Source organism: Rissa tridactyla, chromosome 1 (assembly GCF_028500815.1).
Source record: "Rissa tridactyla isolate bRisTri1 chromosome 1, bRisTri1.patW.cur.20221130, whole genome shotgun sequence".
Taxonomy (NCBI): domain Eukaryota; kingdom Metazoa; phylum Chordata; class Aves; order Charadriiformes; family Laridae; genus Rissa; species Rissa tridactyla.
The window spans coordinates 162,907,506-162,926,644 of record NC_071466.1 but is presented as its reverse complement, the minus strand read 5'-3'; the positions used below and the strand labels follow the sequence as shown (position 1 = coordinate 162,926,644).

General features: G+C 52.8%; 1 protein-coding gene across 1 annotated transcript; it reads left to right on the top strand.

Annotated features, from left to right (window-relative positions):
* KCNJ4 (potassium inwardly rectifying channel subfamily J member 4) lies at positions 1–2,721 on the top strand. The gene is made up of 2 exons (XM_054214657.1): positions 1–127; positions 1,338–2,721. Exons 1-2 carry the CDS (start codon positions 90–92, stop codon positions 2,665–2,667), a joined length of 1,368 nt encoding a protein of 455 aa, XP_054070632.1. The 5' UTR covers positions 1–89; the 3' UTR covers positions 2,668–2,721.
* Positions 2,722–19,139: the final 16,418 nt, after the last annotated feature.

The following is a 19,139-nucleotide window of genomic DNA, read 5'->3' as shown; positions in this document are numbered from 1 at the left end:
GAGGTGAAACCCAGAGCCACCTGGTCCCATGTGAGTTCTGCTGAATGAGATCCCGTGCCCTCCCAGCTCCCGCCGCCCCCTGACACCCGATGATACAGCGAGCCATGGGCAGCGTCCGAGTCAACCGGTGAGTAACCCCCTTCTCAAGGACTGCTGCTGCCCAGGGTGGCCTGGTCCTCCTCATCTGTCCCCTCAGGCCCTACCTTCAGCCTGCCTTTTGGTATATTCTTCTCAAATTATCTGCCAGGGACTTTCCTGCTCCAAGGTATGGCTCCTCGTTCCTTCTCCAAGGTGAGACACGCCATACATGGGGGCAGTGCTCAGAGGTGGAGTGCTACAGAGAAGCAAAGCTCTGTGTGGTTCCGGACCCACAATTATAGGTGCAAGCAGTGCTGCAGAAGCCCCCTGTCCCCAGGAGTCCCCAGGAGTCCCAATTCCAGCCTCTTCCCACGAGAGGAAGAGGATGGTCATGGAGCCCATGCTGGAGGGCTCCAGCTGACTTGTCAACTCCATGGGGTGGGAGGGCGGCACTGCCAGCCTGACAGGTCCTGGGAAGCCAGGGCTCAGGAGTCACGAGGGCAGAGTGGTCTTGGTGGGTCAGTGCACTCCCTTGATTTCCTTTGTGGTCAGAGGATCTGCCACATCTTTAAGGGGTATCTGCAAACGTAGACCCAGCAGCACACATAAGGGGCAGCAGTGGTGCCACCTGCGAGGGAGGGGAGCTGGAGGGGCAAACGTCTCCCAGAAATTGTGTGGGGAGCTTCTCCCAGGGAAATCTGCCAGTACTTTGGCTGTTGATCTCCAAATTACACCTTTGGCTTCCGATGTGGGATGCTGGGAGCTACGCATGTTGCTGTGGCAACAGAATTGTCCTGAGCGCAGGAAGTGTATAAACACTGTCACCGACGCACCATGAAATCAGTGAGGAGAGTGGAGGAGAAAATAGAAACTCATGGCCTTATATAATGTCAGTACCAAAATGTGGCCAGACCATGGGTGCTTGCTCCCAGGCTGACCAGCTGTCCCAGGTTTTGAAGCCTTGAGTCCCTCTTCACCACAAAGGCTGGAAGGAAGCACAACGCTACAAGCTTCTCCTGCTTTGCTGGCCTGTCAGGACTTTGCTAGATACAACCTCATGGCAGCAAGACTCGGCAAATATTGCAGCCGAGCACCACCTATTTGGTCAGGGTGGCACCACAGTGCAATAACCAGAGAAATATGCGCTTGGTATCGTAGCCCTGTGAACCACCTACGTGTCTCCTGCCCTCGCTTCTCTCGGTGGTTGCTGTTGTTCTTCATGCATATTTTCCTGGAAATGCATGTTTCTTTTCTTCCAGGTACAGCATCGTCTCAACTGAAGAGGATGGGCACAAGGTTTCCTCGCTGGGCAGCGTGAACGGGCACAGCCGGAACGGGAAGGGACATGCCCCCCGGCGGAAGCACCGCAACCGCTTTGTGAAGAAGAACGGCCAGTGCAATGTCTACTTTGCCAACCTCAGCAACAAGTCTCAGCGCTACATGGCAGACATCTTCACCACCTGTGTGGACACACGCTGGCGGTACATGCTTATGATCTTCTCCGCCGCCTTCCTGGTCTCCTGGCTCTTTTTTGGCTTCCTTTTCTGGTGCATCGCTTTCTTCCATGGTGACCTCAATGCACCGGTGGTGGGAGGTGGTCCCTCTCTTCTCAAGCCCTGCATCATGCATGTGAACAGCTTCCTAGGGGCTTTTCTTTTCTCAGTGGAGACACAAACAACCATTGGGTACGGCTTCCGCTGCGTGACTGAGGAGTGCCCGCTGGCTATCATGGCAGTTGTAGTCCAGTCCATAGTGGGCTGCGTTATTGACTCCTTCATGATTGGCACCATCATGGCCAAGATGGCAAGGCCCAAGAAGCGGGCCCAGACCCTCCTCTTCAGTCACCATGCGGTCATCTCTGTGCGGGATGGCAAACTGTGCCTCATGTGGCGGGTGGGCAACCTGAGGAGGAGCCACATTGTGGAGGCCCATGTCCGAGCCCAGCTCATCAAACCCTATATGACAGAGGAAGGGGAATACCTCCCCCTGGACCAGCGGGACCTCAATGTGGGCTATGATGTGGGCCTTGACCGTATATTTTTGGTCTCACCCATTATTATTGTTCATGAGATCGATGAGGAGAGCCCACTTTATGGGATTGGCAAGGAGGAGCTGGAGACGGAGAACTTTGAGATTGTTGTTATCCTAGAGGGCATGGTGGAAGCTACAGCCATGACCACACAGGCACGAAGTTCTTACCTCGCTAGTGAAATCCTTTGGGGTCACCGTTTTGAACCAGTTGTGTTTGAGGAGAAGAATCACTATAAAGTGGATTATTCGCGTTTTCACAAGACCTATGAGGTAGCCGGCACACCTTGCTGCTCAGCCCGGGAGCTGCAAGAAAGCAAGATGACTATCCTACCTTCTCCCCCACCTCCCAGTGCCTTCTGCTATGAGAACGAGCTGGCTCTTGTCAGTCAAGATGAAGATGAAGATGATGATGAAGTGGGTGTGGTGTTAGGGGGCAACACTAAAGAAGAGGGAGGAGTCATCCAGATGATGGATTTTGGAAGCCACCTGGACCTCGAGCGGCTCCAGGCAACTCTGCCCCTAGATACAATCTCATACCGCAGGGAGTCGGCCATCTAACTCCTCCAGCCTCCCCATTTAACACCCGTCACCTACCGTCTCCTCCTCCGTTCTGCACCCATACATAGCTGGATAAGTCCCTTGCCCACCAAAAAATGCCTCCCGTGACTGCCTCTCAGTCCCTGAGTACATCAAGGCCTGGAGCTGCTCTGATATATTCTCTTTCCCGTGAAGTCATATTGCCTGGGAGAGGAGCGAGGATACACTACTCTTCCAGTGTGTGCAGCTTGTGCCAGGATCCCTTTCCTGCCCAGAGACAGGAGAGCAGCATGCCTGGTTTCTCATCTCTGGAGAGGAGACAGGAGTCCGTGCCCTCAAGGGACAGACCAGGACCCACAGCAGGTGTTTCTGCTGCTGAGGCAACAACAAACTTTCGGTTCCCTCTTGGCGTGGGTAGGCCCCGTGGCTGTGAAGAGTCATGACCAACACTAGGAGAGGAGTGATACCTAAGCACTGATATGAGGATGGACGGGAGAGTTAAGGACTCTTGGAGGGAGTGGGGAAGGATCTCAAGGGAGCGGTTTACTTGCATGTTTCTTGCTTGTTGCACATGACTCTTTCTTTGTATATAAAACAGAACGAGAACTGAAATCCATATTCTTCCACTCTAAATGCCAAGCTAGGAGATAAGGACGCTCTACGTGTCTACTCTGCACTCTCCTTGGCTTTTGGCATCTGTCACCTCCAGAAGCAGCTCGGCTCCATGGACTCAGACCCAGTTCTCCCAGTCCTCTTGGAAAACACATCCTGCTCCTCTCCTGAGATGCCTGGCAGAGGAGGCAGGGCCCTGTGCTTGCACACTCAGACTGTTCCCTGGCACAGTGTGGCCGGGATGACAGACAAATGACCTGACTGGACAGCAGACCCTCGACTTGCTCCTTTCACCTCCTCTGTTCTCCCTGCTGCCATCAGCTGTAAAACTGAATTTGTAACTATTTATTTTTAATAAAGTCTAATATCCCAGGGGGAGGTTTGGAAGCAAAGGAGAGACCCCAGGGCTGCAGCCCCCTATAGAGACTGATGAGAGTTATTAGCGCTGGTGTTTGCTGTTTGGATGGCATTGATGCCTGGAAGTTCCACCACAAAGGCTCCCCTGTTCTGGGCCTCGCTGGTAAAGACCTACAATAAGAGGCTCAGAGAATTTCCCTGGGGAGAAGATCATACAAAATGTATGTATGGAGGGAAGCATTTGCACTAAAATTAGCAGTAGGATAGGTCAAACAATCCTGCCTGCTTTGGAGATAGAGAGAGTTTTGCCCCGGGAAGGGTTATAGATATGCTTGATGAAGAGGCAGAGACGTGCGAGATGCTGCTGCAGATGTAATGCTCAAAAAACCCCAAAACCCAAAAAACAAGAACCCAAGCCCTCTGGTTTTGCTAGAGGCAAGTAAGAACTAGAGGAAATGAGGGAGGGCATCAACCAGAGCTAGACCTGTAACATCACTTTGCTGTCATTTCACAAAAGATGCGAAAACCTAGCGAGCCTTTTCCTTTAGGAGCAGCAGAATCACTCCTTCGAAACTGTAGATGATATGAGGACAGAAAGACAAACAGGTAGCTCAGGAAGCTGCTCTGGGCACCAACAGTTGTGCTATGGGGGGAATGACCGAAGAAATGATGTCCCACCCAATCTCTGATGCACAAAGCAGAAAAATAGCATCTAGACACCAATTTGGAATTCATTCAAGAAGCAAGAGGACGGGGGGAAAAAGCAGAATGGGAAGAAAGGAAATAGCAGGAGTGAGAGGAAGGAGCAGGCACAGGAGGCAGGCTGGAGGAGGAGGAGGAGGAGGAGGAGGAAGGGAAAAAGAAGAGAAAGTGAGGTAATATGGCAGTGCACTGGAGAAAGAGCTGAGTAGACTAACAAGATGGGTCTAGACCTAGACATGGCCATTTCTCGTCCTGGTGCGCAGGTTCTGCGGGGGACACAGCTGCCGTGCATGGGTTTGCTCTGCACCCAAGCAGTGAGCTGACGCCTTTGGGAAGCCTCGCCAAGAAGGGAATAAGAGCTGGCGGGAGGATGAGTGAAGAGCAAACAGGTGACAACCGAGCACCAGGAGAAGTGAGGGTGAAGGAAAGGCTTCATTCCTGATGCCTCCCTCTCCTGCCGTTGTGCACAGAGTGGGAACAGCAGCTTGTGGATCCTGCCTTTTCCCATGTACGGCTTGATACGTAGCCTCATTTTTCCATGTGGGTCCCTGTCCCACCTCTCCTCCCTATTGCTAATTAACGAAGTCCTTCCCTCCCTCCTTTTATTATTTATTTATTTTCCCCAGAGGGAATAAGCAGGGCCTGGTATTGACCTGGCTTTTAATACAGCTTTCAGAGCTGGGTGCCTGCCACTGGCCATGGCAGTGGAAACAACCTAATGGACCGAGAGAGAACAACTCTGTGTGAGAGGACACGGGGCATCCAGGACACAGACTGAGGTGGTGGCCTCCAGGAGGGGGGGAACCCCCATGTCTGGGCACTTTCCCCCTGAGGTACAGCATCCTTCAGGGGCAGATGGCAGCGCATGGTGGGGATGAAGTGCCCACAGCCTGTTAGCTCTTGGGAGGCTCATCTCCAAGGAGCAAGGGCCCAGGGAGCCCCAGCAAGGATAGGACAGCTGAGCTGCACAAGGGCCACGGGGATGGACAGGCAGGGCAGTGGAGGCAGCACACAGACCAGCACTGCCACCCCTCGCTTGAGACGATGTGACTCTTGGGGGAAAAAACGGGAAAAGGTTGCAATAATGCTGAGGAACAAGCATCACGCAGCCACGCTGGGATCCCAGCCCGCTCCGTACTTTTGAACCTGCTGGTCCTTTTCATGTCGTGTTTGGCACCGTGGTGGAAAAGACGCTGAGGCGTTGAGGAAAACCCAGCTAAATGCCTGCTGTTCGCAATAGAATTGGGAGAAAGCTGGCAACACTGTCACATTGTTAGAGAGGGGAGACAGCCTAGGAGGAGCCAAGGGAGAAAAGGGGGCTGAGGGGAGGGGGCAGAGGGATGGCGAGGAACAGCCGGAGAGCAGCAGAACAGAGGGGATGGGCAAACCTCTGCCCGTCAGTTGCACCTCCCGCAGCTGTGTTTGTGTTGGCCAAACGGCACGTTCCCTGGGCACACGTAGCCCATCTGACGGCACGGTGAGGTCACTCCTCACAGTAAAAAGTGCTCTTCTGGCTCTGCAAGCTGCACACACGCCCACAGGCTTTGCTGATACACAGTGGTATGTACATCCTTCTGCATGGGTACTTCTGTTCCTGCACAGTCGAATCACAGGATACTTGTGCCCAAGTACACACTGCACGTACTTACACGCGTATGCCACTCATGGGGGCATAACCCGTCCTATACCACAATTTCATTCCATAAACGCCCAAGGATGTACACACGAAGTGCCATGCGACAGCAGCATCCATCTCAACAAGCGCCTCTCCAGCTGTAGGCTGGAGACTCCTTTACGCAGCCCAAGAAAGGCCACCACGAGAATCCACCTCAGAAGGCTGTTTGCTATAAAGAAGACTGGCCATTTTTAAGGAGTCTGCAAATCAGCTCTTCAAGCCACTCACAACTGTAAACACACCTTTTATTTTGGCCGTAGCATACAATATGTGTAGCATCGCCTTTCAGGTAGGTGACACTTTGTTGTCTTGTGCTCTCCAGAGAAGACATCTCTATTGCACAGCAGGGCATGACGTCCCCAGACTCCCTCCCTCGTCCAGGATCTGATGGAGGGACTGCTTCCCCAAGACCTGCCACTAATCCCGAAGGGCTGGCAGTTTGCTTTTCAGGAGGAAGACACTGCTGCTTTGTTTATCTGCCCACAACCTATATTTCTCTCCTGTCTTAATTCTAAATGATTTCCTTGGCTTGTTATTGAAAGCTATTCAAATACCAGAAAGATAATGGGGAGAGGAAGGACTTTTTCCCTGTGAATAAGATCCAGGCACTGGTTCAGATCCTCCACCCCATGACAAGTAACTATGCTGCTGTCAGTCTTGCCAACTTTCAGATGAATGTTGCTGTTGTTTTAAATGACACTTGAGAAACTTGGTTCATGTTTTATTTTTGTGACACTTTTGGATAACTCTTTTGGAAAGAAACCATTATTGGCACCTTTCAACTCACCCATAACTTGCTCAGCAAAACATTTTGATACACACTGCGACTAAAAATATTTTCAAGAAACACAGCAATAATCTCAAATGGGGAGAAAATGGGTTTGGATTTCTGTGATCAGGAAATGGTGTTGAAAATGTCCGTGCTGCTGAACAAATGCGTTCCTTTTCAACCAGCTCGGTTTCAACCAGGTTTTGCCCAGGAGCAGAGCAGGGCACACGGCGCTACCCCAGCAGCTGCACCTTGTGACCTCTGCGTGGCAAAATGCCCCCTCTGCTCGCTTTGAGCTTTAACAGCCTTTCCTTGCCTTTGCAGGAGGGCCTGAGGTCTCTCCCAGCTTTTGGACAGGCAATCCGAAGTGACCATGGTTTTAAATGTCACAGAAAAAAAAAACACAAACAAACAAAAAACAACAGAAAAAAAAAAAAAGCCTTACCTTCCCAGGCCATTAAGGGCTTGCACTTGCCCCTGTGAAGTCAATGGGACTTTTGCCATTGCCGGTGGTAAGAGCAGAGCTGGGCCCTAATGGAGTGGCACTATTGGAAAACCCCGGAGGCATCGGCCCTGTGCTAAATCCGCAAAGCCGGGACGGACTATTGCCGGCTGCACAGGAGGGGGAGAGGAGGGAAGGCAGCCTGCTGGGATGCTGCAAGCGTGGGGCAGCGTAGGGCCAGCCGTGGCGGCCCCGCTGGGGCAGGTAAAGGGGGACAGCAGAGGGATGGGGAGGCAGGAGACGCAGGGGAGGCAGTCTGTCCATGTAGTTGCCTGTGGCACGGTATCCCACGGCCGGAGGATGCCACAGCAGAAGGAGATAAGACGGTAGCAGATTTTTGGAGGGGTTACACTGGCTTCTCCTCCTGCCGTGGTCAGCAGGGTGGGAGTCTTGCCCTCCCCAACCCGGGTGTGCTCCCGCCGGCAGGACGCAGCGCAGGGGCGCCGAGCGGCGCGGCACGAACTGCAGCAGCCCGGCCGTTGCCCGGCCTCAGAGCACCATCTAGAGATGAAAGCAAGGCTGGCATCCCCGCGGGTCCCGGCATCCCCGCGGGTCCCGGCATCCCTGTAAATCCCGGCGTGCCCGCAGGTCCCGGCCCTCCGGGCTGGCCCGGCGCTGGCGTGGCACCGCGGGGCTGGCTTGGGGCTGGCTCCCCGGGCAGTGCCCTGGGTCAGAGCTGGGGGTTGGGGGTAGAAGTGTTTGATCCTGAGGGAAGGCAGGGTCCGAGAGGAGCAGCATCCACTGCCAACGCTGCACCCATACGCTGCAGTAAAGGTCAGCCCCCCCTGACAGCCAGGATGGGGCTTTCACAGGGAGGCCACTGGCTCTGGGAGCAGTTCAGTTATCTGCTAGCGCTTTGATTTCTTCTTGGGGAGAAGCCTGCAAAGCCGCTCCAGCCCTGGGAAGTTAGGCAGAGACAATCTGGGTTTGGAGTCAGGTCCTTCTAGTTACCGCTTTGCTGCCTGCCTGCCCTGCTGCTGCCTCACGTCCCTGCCTGGTTGCACGTGCTCAGCATGTGAGATTCGCTCCCTTTTTCTTATTATTTGGTCCCTTGATGTGATACACACAACTTACGGCTGTAGCAGGGTGCTGCTGCCTGTTCGCCACCACAGGTGGCTGGCCAGCATGCTCCCATGGCATCAGGGGGGCACTGAAAATGCATGGACGTGGAGAAATGCCCTGCTCAAACCTGTCCTCGCCAGCGTGAGACCTCTCAGATAGAGGGTTTGCAATGCCCTGAAAGGTCTTCTGACAACCAGCCTTTCATACCCCCTCAGGACAATAGATAATGACAGCCTGCCTTGCAAACTGTACAGAGTCTCGGCTCCTGGGCTTCTTCCAGTTCCTGGGGAAAGCAATACCAGCAGGGCTGTCAGTGGGCCATTAGTGTATTTGTTTACCTTTGACCACATCCCCTCCAGAAGGAAGCATCTAGTGGAGGCAATGTCTCTGCTCCCCAGGAGACCCCAAGAGACTGGCTGCCAACGTCAGGTCAGCGTGGAAAGAGGAAACGCGTGTTGCTAAGCAGAACGATGTGATTTCACTGCCCTCAAAAGAAGTTCGGGATGGACACAAACACCATCCTGAAATAGTCTGTGAAGCACTGGATATTTGAGCTTTAAAAGTTTTTTTTGGCCTCTGAAATTAGCAGGATTATTTTGGTGCTGGCCCTAGATTTGAAATAGCACGTCTTGAAACCTGGGACCTGGTAATATTTGGGTGCCTGGCTCTAGTGCATTGATAGAGTTGTTTGAATGTCCCAGCACTACAGTCACTGGAAGCGTGGGCTGAAGGCCTGTACAATACAAAGCCTCGTTACAGAAGACGTGCGGCCTGAGGATAAGGAGCTTGAAATTGCTCCTGACAGGTGATTAGATGCTCACCCAGCAACAGACTCTGCCTGTCTGCCGGGGACCCGACACAGGCCTGCGCACCATTCCTGGGGTATGGAACAGAAGAGGATGAGCTGACGCAGGAACTCCAGAGAAGAATTTGAAGATATATATAACATGACCTGCAGCCTGCACGTGCTTCTCTCAGGGATAAAATAATGAATCAGTTGGAGAGTGGGTGCGAGCACATGACAGGTGATGCAGACCTATAGCAGAACACTTGGTACGACACAGAAGGAGCTGATTAAATGTAAGCAAAGTGGAGCCATCATTTAGCTCCGGGCTGCTGGGTTACACCATGTGCCTTTTGCTCTCCAGGACAGTTTTGTGCTCATTAGCAACCAGGCTGCCTTGAATAGAGAAACTTAGGCGACCCATCCAGTGCTGCATGAGGCTGTGGGGGAAGCGGGGAAGAGCTGTGACAAAAACCAGCTCTGGAGAGGAGAGCTGCAGGCACAGGGTGACTGGCTGCACCCAGGGTGCCAGGGTTAAGTAATTGGGAGCCCTGGAATGGTCAAGGAGCCAGCAGTGCTCAGTGAGATGGTAGGGACCAGTGGGACAGAGCAGTCTGAGGTCAGCGGAGGAGGGAAGTCAGGGTGAGAGCAGCTGGCAGCGGTTGCTGCAGAGGAGGTACAAGGTGCGTTGGTGGAGTTGTACTGGCTGGATGAAGCTGCATGCTCCCAGCTGCTCTGTTTGAGACACATCTCTCATGCAGCAGTCAGATGGTCTCATGAGCTTGAAACGCACTGTCAGCTGTTAAAATGCAAGAGCAATTTGTGAAAAACATGGGATTTTCTGAGCTACTGTAATTATTTGATAATTTGTCCACGGAGAAGCCTCCAGAGCCCTCAGGTCCTCAATGGCCCTGTTGTGCTTGCTCCTGCAGTCACAAGAGAAAGGGCAGCTCCTGTTCTTGGCCACAAAGAAAGGGAAGGGGGACAGAAGTGGCTGACAGCAAGGCAAAGTGACTCGCCCAACACCACAAAGCAGTCAGTAGCATGAGGAGGAATTTAACCTGCCACTGAGGGTTTAACCTGTCACCTCTCTGCACAGCTGGGGACTTTGTGAGTGATAAATGAACCAGGAGTGGTTCCCAGAATAGCGCTCTGCCTGTCCTGCATCCACAGCTGCAGTGGAGCCGTGGCCAGGATGTTGCACCTCTCTAGGTATGTACATAACGCCCATCACCTTCTTACCACTGCCTACAACTCCAAGTGCAGTGCATATTCCCAACTCAGACACCCTCGGCCTCCAGACATCCAGGTGTAGGAACTGGGAACTGTCAGACCACAGTGCTTCCCCCAAAATAGCCTATATTTGGCCTTACAGGTACAAATCAGTGCTTTCCAGTCACACACAGAAGTGAACAGGAGGCCACGGCAGGCTCAGACGAGCACATCCAGAGGTCCCTGGTGAGCAACAGCATGATGCAAAGCAGAAACGAAAATCCACAACCTCAGTTCTTGCAGAGAACAAGTCCCCAGCTGCCTCTCGCCCTTCGCTGCGTGGGACGGGTGGTGAGATGGCCTTTTGTTAATCGGTGCCCTGCGCCTGGTGTTCAGCTGCCGAGGACAGGCTGTCCCTTCCAGAGAAACCCCTTGCATAAGAATTAAAGAGGAGCTGGGCTGAGATGCTGAACTAATCCACCAGGGCATGCCGGGAAGCTGCATTTTAAGCCATTCTCCCTGCCCTCCCGTCTCCCTGCGCGTTGTTTATCTCTCCCGTCCCTCCCACAGCAGTACGTGAATTATCCTGACTGGGCAAGCTGGTTTCATAACCGCCTGCGCTACGTTGAGTCCCCCCACCCCCCGAGTCCGCATGGGAGATGCTTGTACACGGGAGGCTTTTTAGCTACCACCGGTTTGCGCTGCTGTGAATAACAAGCCCACACAAACGCCGCTCTCCCCCCGCTCCACGCGCGCAGTATCGGCACACTGCGCACGCATTTCGCTGCTATGGCCACATGTTCACTCCCCTGGCGCGCACGCACACATGCTCCCACCGCACGCTTACATTGCAAGCTCCCTGCAAGCCCGCCTGGCACGCGTGTGATGCTGGGCGAGCTCACCGGTACGTGTGAAACCGGCACGCTTGTCACAGGAGTTCAGGGCTACTGCCCCAGCTGCTCCCCTGCCACGGTGTGCTCCTCACCCACCGCCCGAGGTGTGACACCTCATCCTCCTTCAGCTGCACCCTTCACGTGGGACTCGTACCACAGGCTTGCAGCTCACCCTTGCCACGGACACACACGTGTGGCACATACGTACCTGGCACACACCAAACACACGCCATACACACGCCGTACGCAAATGGGGCACTGCGCATCATAGGATCGTAGGATAATTCAGGTTGAGAGGCCTCAGGACAGCTCTTGTCCTGCCTCCTGCTCAAAGCAGGGTCAGTAAAGAGGTCAAATGAGGTCGCTCAGAGCTTTATCTGGTCTTGTAAACCTCTAAGGATGGAGACTGCACAGACTCTCTGGGCAACCTTTTCCCACGCTTGACTGTCTTTGGGGACAGAAAGATCTTCCTTGTATTCAAACTGGACCTCTCTTGTTTCAACTTAAACTCATTGTCTCTCATCCTCCCACCATGCACCACTGTGAAGATCTTGTCTCTGACTTTTACCAAGACTCCCAGGTCCTTTCCCCCAGAGCTGTTCTCCATCTGGCAGGTTCCCAGCCTGTATTGTGGCCAGGGCCTCTTCCTTCATGGCTGTAGGGCTGTGCATTTGCCCTTGGGTGAACTTGCAGTGTTCCTGCAGACCCAACCCTCCAGCCCGCTTATGGCCCTCTGATGGCAGCCCTGCCCTTAGGCATGTTGACTTGTTCCCCCTCCAACTAGGTGTCACTGGCAAGCTTGGTGGAAGTGTACTTCATCACCTCCTCCAGGTCACCAATAACCATGCTAAACAGGACAAGTCCCAGCACAGCCCCCTGAGGCACCCTGCTTGGTACCAGCCTCTAGGTAGAGTACAACCCATTAACAACTGCTCCCCGAGCCCGACCAGTTATTTACCCATCTGCTTGTCCAACTACTGAGACCACAACACCTTTACTTGGATATCAGAACATTGTGGGAGATGATGTTGAAAGCCTGGCTGAATTTAGAATCATAGAATCATAGAACTGTCTAGGTTGGAAGGGACCTTGCAGATCAGAGAGTCCAATTTGAGATAAACAACTTCCCCTACTCTCCCCTCACCCACAAATACAGTCATTTTATCAAAGGTGGCAATCAGGTTATTCAGGCATGATTTACCCTTGGTAAATCCACACTGACAGTCGCAAGTCACCTTCTTCTCTTTCACACGCTCAGAAGTGTGTTCCAAGAGGACACACTCCAGGGCCCAAAGGAATCTGACCAGCCTGTAGTTGCCAGGATCGACCTTTTAGCCTTTTTTGAAGAAGAATGCAGTATTTGCCTTTCTCCAGTCACAGGAGACCTCCTCTGATCTGTACTGTATCCAGCTTCTTCTTCCATTAGCCTCCCAAACACAACTCATTTCACAGCTGCATTGCCTGACCAGTCCTATGCTTCATTCAGTCTGACCTGCAAATCTTCCTACAGGGGCAAATGTGGCTTCTCCATTCTCCGTTGCTTTGCTCCCGCTGTTCCTAAGACAGAGAGAGGGCTGTGCCTCTGAGCCCCAGGCTTGTTTCTCTTCTCCTTGGGCTGCACCTCCTCTCACTGGAGGTTTTAAGAAGTTCACACTGCTGCCAAAAGCCAACCCCGGTGCCATGCAGAAAGGGAGGGGGGAGCAGAGCAGCCTGATCCCACCCGTCCAGGAAACTGGGATGGGGCTGTCCCAGCTGATGGCTCTGCCACAGGTCATGGCCATGGGGCAAAAGCCCAAACAGAGACAGTGACCAGTTCAGCTCCTTTTCTCCAAAAAATACGAGGATTGGAGTTTCTTTGAGGGAGAAGTGCTGCTTTCAAGGTGAGGAGGAATCCACAAGACTTGTCAAGGCAGAGGTGGTGCCTCCCTGCATCTTGCCTAGGCTGCTGGGCCAGGTTCTTCCACCATCACCTAGGCACTCAGATGCCTTGGTGCCCAGGTTGCACTCAGCATGCAGCCGAGGAGGGCCAAGTTACAAGCGAGATCCTGCTGATTCAACCTTGAGTCCAGCTCCTCCCAAGGAACCTTGTCCCTGTCCTGTGGTCCTCTGCTATGTCTGCCCTGGCCTGACAGAGCTCTGAGGATTCACCATTATATTCCTGTTTGTTTTTTTTTCCATTAGGTCTTCTTTTTTTTACCAAAGAAAGCCAGTGTGGGTGTAATAAGGAGAGTCAGTTGCAAACTGACAGAAGCTGGGAGTACCACAAGGATAAAAAAGGCGAGGTGTATGGAAAAAAGCAATAAAGGCCCTTAATTACAGGTGTGGCCAGGAGCAGCTTCTATTATTAAGGTTGCCAGCACTTCCCCTTTTAAGACCCTGTTTTCACTTGCTTATAACTTTGTCAAAGTTTCACCACGGGAGAAGAAATTTTCCATAGAAAGTGATTGTCTCAGCTTGAATCGGGCACTTTTATTTAGTTCTTTTTGAAAATGTTGGCCCACCCTAGGTTTCCCGGGCTGGAAGAAGTATATAGATGGCCCAGGGGATGAAAGCTGTGGATCTTCTGGGCTTTCAGGCAAGGGCTTAGCCTTGGGCGGGACGTCAGTTTTTCTGTCATGGAGGCTGTGTTTTGCCTGCTCCATGAAACACCGCTGCTCTCCCCCACCGGCATGGACAAATTACACGGTTTTGTTAAACATGGGAGGAAGATTTGTCACAGCTTCACAGCTACAAAGACCTCAGCCTCTGCTAACGTGCCCAACCCAGCTTCTGAGGCTGCTGTGACGGCATATGGGCTTCCCCACAGAGGAGCAGGGCTGAAGGAAACCAGGAGGGCTTTCCCTTCCAGGGCAGCACCCTGCTGCTCTGCATCAGACACTGGGCTGAATCCCTCTGTGCTTCCCTCTGCCCTGTGCTCCCAGTCACCTGTCTTTTGGCTTCTGGGAAGCCCAGTGGAGGAAAGCCCCTGATTTGAACAGAGAAGGAAAGAAACTCAAAGGGAAAGGACCAAAATCTGGGGAAAAGCAAATGTGACTGGGAGGCAGATGAGACTGAGAGCTGCAGGGAGATGCCAGGGCCGGTTGGGCAAGGGGCTATTGGCCGGGAGCTGCTGGAGTGACTTGGGCTGGCTGCGGAGGGAAAAGGGGGGAGCAGAAAGCAGGGCTGGCCGGCGCAGTGACAGGGGGAATGGGAAGAGTAGAGGCACGGTGATTAGAGATGGGGAATGGGAATGTAAGAAAGGCGGGTATTGCTTTTGCAGAGGAGAAAAGCTGTTTCCATCAGAGGTGACATGATAAGGGAATGACTAAGACAAAGGGGCTCCAGCAAAGGCTTGTAGAACATCTCTTATCACACAGACAAAAGGACAAACTGATTCATACTGGATTAGTGTCTAGAAGGGTAGTCAAACATTTAACCAGGGCTAATGACACTGAGCAATTTTTTACCAAAAAGGAAAGAAATAAACTGTTAGATAATCCCTTTAGGTGTAGCATAAAGAGAAGTAAACAGAGGCAAGACATCCAGGAAGAATTTTAGGCGCCTCGGACAGACTGTGAACCCTGGAGTACCTAACCAATGGGAAACAGGGGAGGGAAAAATTCGGCCAGGATTAGGAAATAAAAAGGTGTGTTTCAAGAACTGAAAGTGTGCCTACTAGCTAGGTCACCCACTCTTCCAAGAACGTGAATAAAAATGTGCTTCACAGAGGATTCTGCCTGAGCCTATTTCATTTGGACCAGAACTTATTTCTCACAGGAAGAGCAGAGGACAGGTGGGCAGGGGGGATAGAAGCACTCCGACCATTTGCCTGTGGAGTGGGGGTGACATTCCCTGGGGATGGAGGGGAGTTGTCACCAACCGACCGCCCAGGAAGGCTTGGACTGGTGACGGGGAGCAGCTTGGGTGGAGGGCGACAGCATGTGGTGGGAAGGCTGGGACTGACTGGTCAAGGACACATAGCTGTGCTGGACTGGTACTGTCTGGGCAGGACACCGGGCCCATGGGTGCGTTGGGGAAGAGACAGGGAAGGCCAGGTGAGGTGGACCTGGGAGGGGGCAATGTCCAAGCCTCGAGCCCAGGGCTCTCTGACAAGACTGAAGAAGGGAAGCCCAAAGTGGGAAAGCTTGGAGGGGAGAAAGGGAACAGGGAGGACAGCCATATCAGCTTGTGTTTCTGAGACCACAAATTTCTAGAGAGCCCGAACAAGAGTCTTCTCCCAAGTTTTCTTCCCAAGTCCTCCTGCTCCTGTGCTGCTACCCCAAGTGCTACCCAACACTGCGTCTCACGTCTCACTGGCTCTGCTCCTCACTGAGGACAACAGATCACTGCTGCTATCTGTTATATCGGAGCACACATTTCTCATCACTGAGAAATGGCAGCACCAAGGCTGGCTGCACAACTGCCCTTCAATGTCCTCCTGCATATGAATTACGGTTGAGCCTTTAATTATGTGGCCACAGATTTATTTTCCACAGGACACCTGCAGCACGCAGGTTAGGTGGCGCTCTGGATGAGTCTGGGCTGTGTCATGAAGAAGGCTCTTTGCAGGGACTCAGCATCATCTCTCTTTTTTTTCCCTAGAAGTGTGAAGAAAAAGGAGTGACTCATTGCCGAGACAGTTGTGTGTTGGCCTGGATCCCTGCCCCTGCCATGGATTTCCTACCTGATGCTGAGCCGAGTCACTCACAGCAACCTTTTCAGAGGTAGCTATTAGCTATGTTTTATTTATTTTGGCGTTTTGCTTTGTTTTTAGCCTTGTGCTATCCTGGGATGCTGATGTCTCATTTGCAGGAGTATTTATTGCTCCCTGCTGCATGTGAATGGGGACTTGCACTTGACTGTAAAAAAGGCCTTAAAATGCAGAGCGCTCTGGCAAAGAGCTCAGATCAGCATCCCCACCTTGCAGGCTGCATTTGACCTTCCCTCCAGGAATGCTTGCTCTTCTCAAAAACGCTATTCTCTTGCTTGGTATGAGTATTGAAAAGGCAAATCCATTATTATCTGGGAAGTGCTAAGAAAGTAGAGCTGTAAAAAAGACCCTGTGAACATTAATCATTGTTTTTTGAGTGGGGGGCTGCATGTTCTGAATAAACTGTGAGTTAATGCTTCGAACAACTCTGTTGGATGTGTCAAGCCACAGGTACCTGCCTCTTTGGGAACCTCTTGAATTGCAGGTGGAAATGCATTTTTTTCTCACTTCTCATCTTTTCTTGCTTTCACTGGCCTTGAAGAAGTAGCACTTTAGTAAAGAGTCAAAGTGTTCGCCGCCGCTTCCCTGATTCCTCATGCTTTCCTAGCACAGGCAAGCCTCTCTGTGAAGAAGTGGCTTTGGTTTTCAAAGCAGCATGTCCCTCTCCGGATAGTGGGTGAAATGGGATTCTGTTCACAGTGGATCAGGCAGAGCTGCCAAATGCGACCTGGCATTTCTCTGAGGTCTGCTAGGTCACTGGAGCTCAGCTTTCCCGCAAGTTTTACTAGGTGCTATGAATATCATATATGGTGACACTGGAAGGACACCCAGCAGTGACACTGTGAATAAACAGAGCAACTCTAGTCCTTCTGCTCCTTTCCTACCTGAGGAATGACAGGACAGGCAGTGGTGAGGCTGGGTGGGTGTCCAGTGAGGTATAGCCCCCTTGGATACACCAGCCCACAAGACTCAGCCCAAGACACATTGCCATGGGCTCCTTCTACGGCGCTGCAGTGTGAGCACTGGAGACTGCCCGAGGACCTTCCCGACAGCAGCCAAAAAGCCTGCAAGCAGAGGCAGCCCATGTAGCACATCTTCTCCTTACCTGCCTTCAGCAGCAGCACTCCCTGGATCATCTAGGGATACTTTGGCCATGTCTGAATGCTGTGAAATATAGACATGAGGTGTCCCAGATGCAAGTCCCCCATTTGCTGAGCTAAGGGGCTTGGCTGGAGCCTTGACTCCCTTCCATGTTCTGCACCCAAAGATCCTCCCTAGGCAAACGAGGGAGAAGGGATGAGGTGATGCCTCCTTGGGGTCTCATCCTGGCATGGGGTCACAAGTGCAGCAGTGGGAGGTCAGACGGCCTTCCAGCTGCTGGAGTTTAACCAAAGCCTTAATGCGCTTTTGTAGTTGTATTCTGGTGTCTAATACAGGGCTAGACCTGAGGGGATGTTCATTTTTTGGAGAGGTGCAGAGAGAGGAAAAGATGCTTGTGGCTACCACTGCACACCAGTTTGGTAACCGGAGAGGAATGGAGGTGACTGTGAGCATGGATTCTGCCTGTCCCTCAAATTTCTTCCCTTCCCAATACAACCCCAGCCTCTCTAGTCAGGGTCCTGCTGCTTGTGTTATATAGAACACCTTTTTTTAGGCACTGGGGCAGGAGCTACCTGTTGTACCACTGGAGCACTGACAGTCCTGATGGAGACAGGGTCCCCCACGGTACTGTCTGCTACGGACATAGCCAAAACCAGCACCCCTGGGCCCAGGCTCCCTAATACAAATCCCTCCATACAAAAAGGTGTAACTAGGCAATGCTTGGAGGGAGGAAGGTGGGTGTTATTAGATCACATGGTTAGCCAGGCTAACAGCACTAAAAGTTTGACTACAATTCAATTAAGGGAACGTTTCTAATTAAAGAGTTCTTATTTTAAGCCCTAAATGATTAAAATAAAGGTAGCTGAAGTGTCCGTACACACGTTCTGATTTCATCCCCCAAGGGCTGTGTCTACATTCGGGATTTCTTCCAAGTTCCCTCCTGCCACCTCAGCCAGCAGCAGGGGGAGAGCTGGGGCGGCCACTGTCTCCCCAGACCCTACACCTGCCTGCCAGCCAGTGTCACCCCAAACCCTGCTCCCATCAGCCATGCCGAGAGCTGACTCTCCAGGGATCCGGTTCGGATCCATCCTTCCAGGAGCCCTCTTCATCAGAGCCCATCTCCCTCAGTGCCTGTATGGGCCTCCCTCCTGCAGCACAGTCGTGAGCGGCAGTGTTGGGATCCAGTAAATTCCCTCTCAGCTGATGTGCACCCACCAGGGCACGAGGAGGGCAAGCCCTCGGCTGGATTCGGCAGCAGTGGCGTGTTTTATTACCTGCCTTCCCATCTGTTCGCTGTTGCGTAAGCTGGGAAACAACGGAGGTTCAACGGAGCACGGGTAAGGAAATGTCACTGCTACCAAAAACTCAATTAAATTTTAACTTCTTGGAGTGGAGACAAAGTTTTGCGATAAAAATGGCCCGGCAGTGACAGGGGGAAATGGCGCTGGTTCCCAAAGGGTTGCATAAAACAAACAGGAACTATTCCCAGGTCCCAATGACCCATCAACTCAGCGCAGGCGCTGCCTGGTGACACGCAGGAGGGAGGCAGCGGGATTCAGAGCATTGTGGACCACCATCTTGGTATGGCTTGAAGCAACGACTGCTTTCTGCGCCGCACAGTGCCAGCGGGGTTGCAACTTGGGCCTCTTGGTGCCAACAGCTCGTGCTTATGTTGTGTGTTTGGAAGTTGACATGGAGGTCCTGGCCTTGATGCACCCAGGGGGTGGCCTGGTATGGTGGCTCTTGGGTTTTCCCCCATCACACTTATCTCCTCCACCTTTTCCTGACTGCAGGAACGGGCAGTTCTTGACTTTGGGATGACTGCGCCCAAGCAGCTCCTCCCTAACGAGGCATCCCGATGCCTGTGAAGCTCAGCAGTGCCTGGCTTTTGCTCCATGGTACCCACCACTGTCCCCTTCCCACTCACCCTATGCTGGCCTCCAGCCTCCCCCCACATTCCTGCTCCTGGAGCTCCCCATGGCACCTCGCTCCTCCTTTGCCCCATCCAGCCCCAACCTCCCACCTCCTGGGAGCCCCCAAACCCTTCCCCAGCCTGGGCTCCACTCCTGCACCCCTATGTGGGTCTGATACACCCTGGCTGCCTCCCACCCCCCGACTCAGCTGGCTCTTCCTG

Bases quoted from the DNA above. Each gene is read 5' to 3' on its own strand.
- KCNJ4 (XM_054214657.1), top strand. From the start codon at position 90: ATGATACAGCGAGCCATGGGCAGCGTCCGAGTCAACCG. The intron at 128-1,337 runs GTGAGTAACCCC...CTTTTCTTCCAG, and splicing joins GGCAGCGTCCGAGTCAACCG to GTACAGCATCGTCTCAACTG.